This window comes from Hyaena hyaena, unplaced genomic scaffold, assembly GCF_003009895.1.
Source record: "Hyaena hyaena isolate Hyena2069 unplaced genomic scaffold, ASM300989v1 scaffold_1310, whole genome shotgun sequence".
In the NCBI taxonomy this organism is placed as follows: Eukaryota; Metazoa; Chordata; class Mammalia; order Carnivora; family Hyaenidae; genus Hyaena; species Hyaena hyaena.
The window spans coordinates 433,917-440,675 of record NW_024081920.1 but is presented as its reverse complement, the minus strand read 5'-3'; the positions used below and the strand labels follow the sequence as shown (position 1 = coordinate 440,675).

Genomic DNA, 6,759 nt, shown 5'->3' with positions numbered 1-6,759 from the left:
TCCTTGCCCCCACTTCTCTCTTTCTCTCTCTCTCTCTCTCACAGGTGTCTGGAGTCTTTTTTTAAGCTTTGTTTAGCAATGGGACCAACTCAGAGACCTGGATTTTGTAAAGCTTATCCTGGTTTTCAGTTTCTCTCAACTCCCCTGTCTCACTGTTACATTTTATTTAAGATTGTAAACATTCCTAATACCTCTATCGCCCTGTGTGTGTTAGAGGAGGATTTTCTTTCAAATCTGTCAGGTGATTTGCAAAGGTAACAGTGCCCCCTGACTGGCCAGGACTGGTAATATCAAGCACTCTCCACTTGAAGACTGAAGGGATGGGGTGGATGTGATCCCTGACCTAGAGAGAACAGTGAAACCCCTGCTGTGAGAGAGTTCTGTGTTCCCCTGAACCTGTAAACACGGGGATTTAGTTCATCTTCGCTGACTTACAAAGGTCCATGCAAACATGCTTTCAGCAGATCCTACGTTGCAGTTTTCCTTCCCTAAAATAAGGTGGTATGAGCTGAAAGAATCTTCAGCTATAAAGTTTTTTATTCACACTGAATAGGCATACAAGGTGTAACTACAGTTATTTTTAATATCATTAATTCCAAATAACTATAATTTATTGAATATCTCTTATGTTCAGACACTATGACAAAGGGACTTGATTTCATGCAATCCTTATTATACATATTTTGTAAACATGAGAAAAACTGTTGCCAAATTACACAGGAAGTAGTGAAGTGAGAATTCAAACCTAGGCCTGTGGAACTTCAAACTGTTCACATCATTCTACTGGCAGTAAATAAATGAGAAGTTGGGTGTCAGTGTAGCAGGGAAGAGGAAATGGTGAACTTTGGGAAAAGCAGGTTTCTCAGAGACCTCATCATTGTTGCCAAAAGAGCAGGCTGTTTCTCTGTTCAACAACTTAAAAAAAGTATTTTGTAGCAGGGCCTTTAGATTAAGCCAATCTGAAAATAAATGCTGCCTTTGCGACTAATTTTATATACTTCAAGCACTCTGAAATCCTCAGTCTCAGTATCTCATTTGTGAGATGGAAAGACTAATTATCTAACTGAGTAAGAGGATATATAACATACCTTGCAGAGAAACTTGGTATCAGATGAGAATATAACCATTCCTGCCTTGCTGGAAGGTATCCTGATAGATTGATATGTGTTCTTGTTTTGGCACTAAGTGGATCCAATTTGCTACTTTCGTTTAAAATGCATTCTTCTATAATCACAAGAGAACAAAGATGTTTCAATATCAGTAAATTGAACAACACATTAAAGCAGACAAATTATATTAGTGGATGCTGAAAAAGCACTTAATAGGATTTATCAAGTAAACTTATTATTAATAAAATTGGAATACACATAAATTATTTAAGTATTTAAAAATTACCCAAAGACCTAGCAGCCAACCATTGTTGTAATACGTGGAAGACTAATGCCATTCCTGTTAAAATCAATAACAAGATTTGAACATTCACTTTCACTGCTATTCTTTCATAATGGGTCGGAGAGTCCAATGAATTAAATAAAGTAAAATGAAATAAATTGTATGAATAGTAGGAAGAACTTACCAATCACCTATTTTTACTTAGATATGCTAAATATAAGTAAAATTCAAAAAATAAAAAGCAATTATAATTCATATGATAATTTGGTAAAATATATATTCATGCAAGATAAAAAATGATTTTCCTCAATCTAGCATTGGAAATAGAAATAGGGAATTATTTTATTTACAAGGGCAACAAAGTATACATTTAAAAACTATAGAACTAAATTTAATTAAGTAAATAATTTTATTGAAAAATTTAAAAAAGGTGTTCATAAGTGAAACATCTATCATATATTCTTGGATGTGACAGCTTATCATCATAAATGTTGACTTACACTTAATCTATAAAAATAATGTAATTCTTGTTAGAATTCCAAAGCTGCTATTTGTCTTTTGAGAGGGGGATCACTTTATACCACATATTAACAAGTCAGACTATGAGGCTACGCTAATAGGTCAGTGATATGTGATTATATACATGACACATATATATCAAAATCCATAAAAAGATCTGTAAAGCAATGTACAAACACACACACACACGTAGAATGCCATAGAAGGTTTCTGTCTTCTCATTTCTCTGCTGTGCAGCTGTTTAACTCTTCCAGTTTCCTCCGGTATTAGGATATAGCTGTGGTGGGGAAATTAACAAAAACAAAGCAATAACAGACACACACTTGGGTGGTTGTGATATGACCTATATCTTGGATGTTCTATGCCATGATCTGTAGTGTAACAGTGGGTAGACCGCTGCCATTCTCTGGAGCTTGTAAACTTTCCTTCACAGGCACATGCACACTTTCAAGGACAGGCAGATACATCCACATATATGTGCTTGTGTGTGCCCAAGTGACCATTTCATGCATGCTGAACTGAGTTCTTAGTCATGGAAACCTTTGTTTCCATGAGCCTCCAAAGGTGGAGGGGCATCCCTGTCATTGAGCACAACCCACCTTCCTGGGCTGTAGTCTCTTGAGTATTCTTTCTCTAACCTCCTTCATCTTGACACTGTAGAGAATGGGGTTTATCAGTGGAGGAAGCAGGAAGTGGACATAGGAGAGAAGAGTATGGGCAGGCTGAGGTATTGGCACTCTAAGACAGTCAATGAGGGCAAGAAGGATCATGGGCATGTAGAAGAGGAGGACAGCAGAGAGGTGGGCAGCACAAATTTGGCCAGCCTTCCAGCGATCCTCACTGGACCCCAAACCTTGCAACACCCTGCCAATTAGGCCATAGGAGAAAAAAATAAGCAGAGGGTCTAATCCCATGGCTGACAGAACCACGAAGAGGCTATAGACTGCACCCCGAGCTCCAGGGCAGGCCAAATGGGCTATATCTGGGTGCAAGCAGTAAGAATGTGTCAGGACCTGTGGGCAGCAGTAGGGCATGTGGGCCAGGAGGAATGGCAGGGGCAGATGGAGACCCAGGCATCGGAAAGCAATAGCCAGGCCAATCTTGCTAATGACATCATTGGTGATGAGAGTTGGGTAGTGGAGAGGCCGGCAGATGGCTAGTGCTCGATCTAAGGCCATGGCGAGCAATACAGACGACTCCATGACAGAAAAGACGTGGACAAAGAACATCTGTAAGAGGCAAACCGAAGCAGGGACTGTATGAATTCCAGCAAAGGCAAGACTCAGCAGGGTGGGCATCAGGGCTGTGGCCAAGCCAACATCAGACACACTAAGCACGAAGAGGAAGAAATACATTGGGCGGTGCAGGGTGGGATCCAGGGCAATGATCCAGAGGATAGTGCCATTGCCCAGGGCAGAGAAAAGGTAGACGGTGATGAGTGGTATTGTCCACCAGGAGGGTACAGCTGACAGACCTGGCATGCCCACCAACAAGAAGGTGGGGGCCATTGAAGTGTTATTGGGGGCTGCCTGGTTAGGGAATGTTGACATAGTTCAGGATCCCACTTTGAACTCTGGAACCTAAAAACTGATTAGAAAGATTACTTAATCTTTCGACACATTTGCATGATGCTGTCTAAAGCAGCCTGCCTCCTTCTTCCCCAGCCCCCAGCACACAGGCTTCCATGTTCCCTCCCAGCACACACATACATTCTAATATCTATGCCATAGTCATCCCTTGTCTTGGAAACTTTTCTAAAGCTGTCCTTAAATCTGTTTCTCTCCCTAAATTGTTTCTCTATTTTCCTTTAACCCTGCCTCTTCTTGTAGCTTTTTCCTAACTCATGGCCTTCCATTAATGGCAAACATCTGTGAGAGGGTCTATACTCCTATAAACACTCTTTCTGCACCCCTCAACCCCAGGCATTTTGACTTCAGTTCCCTTTATGTGCTCTCAATAAAGTCAGAAGTTACACCTTTTAGTATTAAATCAATGGGCACTCTTATTTCCTAAACTGATGCATTTCTCAATGAGCTTTGGCTGTTAGAAATCCAGTTTCTCTTTTTTTCCCCAGTTTACCTCTTGAAGTTAACTACTTAGTTCACCTTGCTATGTCCCATTTCAGGGTATATATTGATATTTTTGAGGATTCTTAATTTGGCTCTCTTCTTTTTCTTCAGTGGTTATATCTACTCTCATGACTTTAACTAAACTCTGTAGACTGATGAATCACAAATATATCTCCTAGCTCATTCTATATTCATCTTATCCTAGAAATTTCTACTCTTATGTCACATTTATTTTAAATTCAAATAATCCCCAAAAGATCTTCACAAATGCATCTTAAACAATCTTCCATCTTCCTCAGGAGACAGTGGTGGGGAAATTACAGCAATGACAAAAAGGAAAATAAAAAAAAGAAGAAAGAAAGAAAAAAGGGAACATATCTTGGTTCCCTACATCAGTGTCTGACAAGACCACTTACCAATTTTCCATAATAAAAGCCTTACAATTAGACTTACTTCACATATGATATCAAATATTATTTATAATTTCAACAATATGATTTATAATTTCCAAGCACACACTATAGTCCTATCTCTTTCCCTCAGTCAAATGCCCAAAAAAGTTAGAACTGAAATTCCATACATAAGGACCATGAAATTGTGATCTGGAGAAAAGAAAACTAAAGACATGTTGAGTTATATTCTTAGGGGAATAATATGGATGTAAATTAACTCTAAACATTTATTAAAAATTCTAAAGATATATATCCTAAAATATGAAGTTAAGCATTTTAAAATTAAATGTAAAACTTTCAAAGTATAACAGGAAATAAAATGAAATGAAGATCTTAATCAACCTAACAGAAAACATTTAAAGAGGAACAAATAGGAACAGATATTCATTTGTAGTGTGATTGAGTGAGGAGGTTGAAAAATCCTCTCTCGCAAAAAGCAACTGTAAAACTGGTAAAAAATCAATAGCACCATTTTAATACCATTCATTCCTGGATGAAGCCCATTCATTAAAACTACAGAACTTTGGGAAATAACTCCCAAGGTAAAGGCATTCTGGCCTGGGGCTCCCCTCATTATCCCCACTGCCTCCAGTTCTGTCAGAGGGGGAAGACAGGGACAGCTGAGGGCTTTGGTCCAGTTGTCTGAGCTAGCTTCCTTGATTTAGAGCTTGTCGGCTAGTGTGCTCATCTTGGTGGCAAGTACCTAGGGATGGCCTGAGGCTCTACTACCCTGAGGTTTGGGCCTTCTTTGCGGTGAGCCATGCATCAGTGGACTAGCTGGGGACTTCACAGGGAGTTCTGCTAAAATGGCAGATGGATGTCCAACCATAACAATAATTACAAAGTAAATGGACTAAACAGTCCTCACAAAAAGCAGACATTCTTCTACAGAATTTAAAAAGTAAGGAATAACTATATTCTGCACACAGGGGTCACACCATAGAGTCCAGGATATATAACTTGAAAGTAATAAGATGGAAAACCATATACCATACAAACAACAACTATAAGATAACTAGAGTGGTAATACCAGTATCAGACAAAAAAGGTTTCAAGACAGGAAATATTATGAGACAAAGGTATTTCATAAAGAAATAAGGAGAAATATCAGAAATATGAGCATTTATAAATGCATATACAAGAACACTAGATCCCTAAAACATATGCAACAAAATTGACAAAATTGAAAGAAATTATTCAGCAGTAAAAGTTGGAATTTCCATATCCCACACTCAATAATTAGACAGTTAGACAGAAAATCATCGAAGAAATAGAAATATTGAACAACATTATGAATCAAAAATGACGTTTATAGAATACTGTACACAATATTGTATATGATAGACTATAGTCTGAGTGACAAAATAAGCCTGAATAAACTTTAAAACAATGAGTCCTGTAAAGTATGTTTCTGGCTACAATGGTACTAAATTAGAGATCTACAATATCAAGAAATCTGGACTTCGAACAATACACTTTTAAATACTTCATGGGTCCAATAAGAAATATCCAGGGAAATTAAAAACTATTTTGAATTATATGAAAAGGAAAACAGAACATACCAAATCTATGGTGTACAATTAGAGCAGTGCTTTGAGAGAGATTTATGAGTTGATATTCCTATATCAGAAAAGAAGTTCTCAAATCAATAACCTGTGGTTCTACGTTAAGTATTTGTAAAGAAAAGAATAATTAAAACTCAAAGCAAGTATGGGTAAAATAATCCGTGTAAAGAGCAGCAAATGGAAAATTGAAAACAACAAAGAAAATCAATAAAACCAAAATTTGTTCTTTGAAAAGATGGGCAAAATTGAAAACCCTTAGTAAGTCTTACAAAAAAAAATAAGAGAAAAGACATAAATTATCAAGATCAGGAACATATTTACTGACATTACAGATATCCAAATGATAATAAGGGTATATTATAAACAACTATATGCGAGAAAATAGGTTAAATGAAAAAACAATCGTAGAGAGACATAAATTACCAAACTGAATCAAGGAGAAATAGGAAATCTGATCAGATCTATAACAAACTAAAGAAATTCAATTACTAGTTTAAATGTTTCCTACAAAGAAATCCCAGGTTCAGATGGCTTCATTGGTAAACTACAGGAAAATTCAGCATAAGAACAAATACTAAATGTTTCTCAATTTAAAAAATAAATAGGGGATAGTTTTATAAAATCCAACTCATTCTAGTCCTCATGGTGAGATTAGTGCTTTTATAAAGAAATGAAGGACCAGATTTTTCTCTGCCCAATGAGGATAGAATAAGAAATTGTCTTCCTGAGGGACAGGAAAGAGTTCTGACAAGGAAAAACTGA

General features: G+C 37.2%; 1 protein-coding gene across 1 annotated transcript; it reads right to left on the bottom strand.

Annotated features, from left to right (window-relative positions):
• Positions 1-1,859: 1,859 nt before the first annotated feature.
• Positions 1,860-4,760, bottom strand: LOC120224917 (olfactory receptor 51S1). Its single transcript, XM_039223159.1, has one exon. The coding sequence runs from the start codon at positions 3,459-3,461 to the stop codon at positions 2,493-2,495; it is 969 nt and encodes a 322-aa protein (XP_039079090.1). The 5' UTR covers positions 3,462-4,760; the 3' UTR covers positions 1,860-2,492.
• Between the last annotated feature and the right edge of the window lie 1,999 nt (positions 4,761-6,759).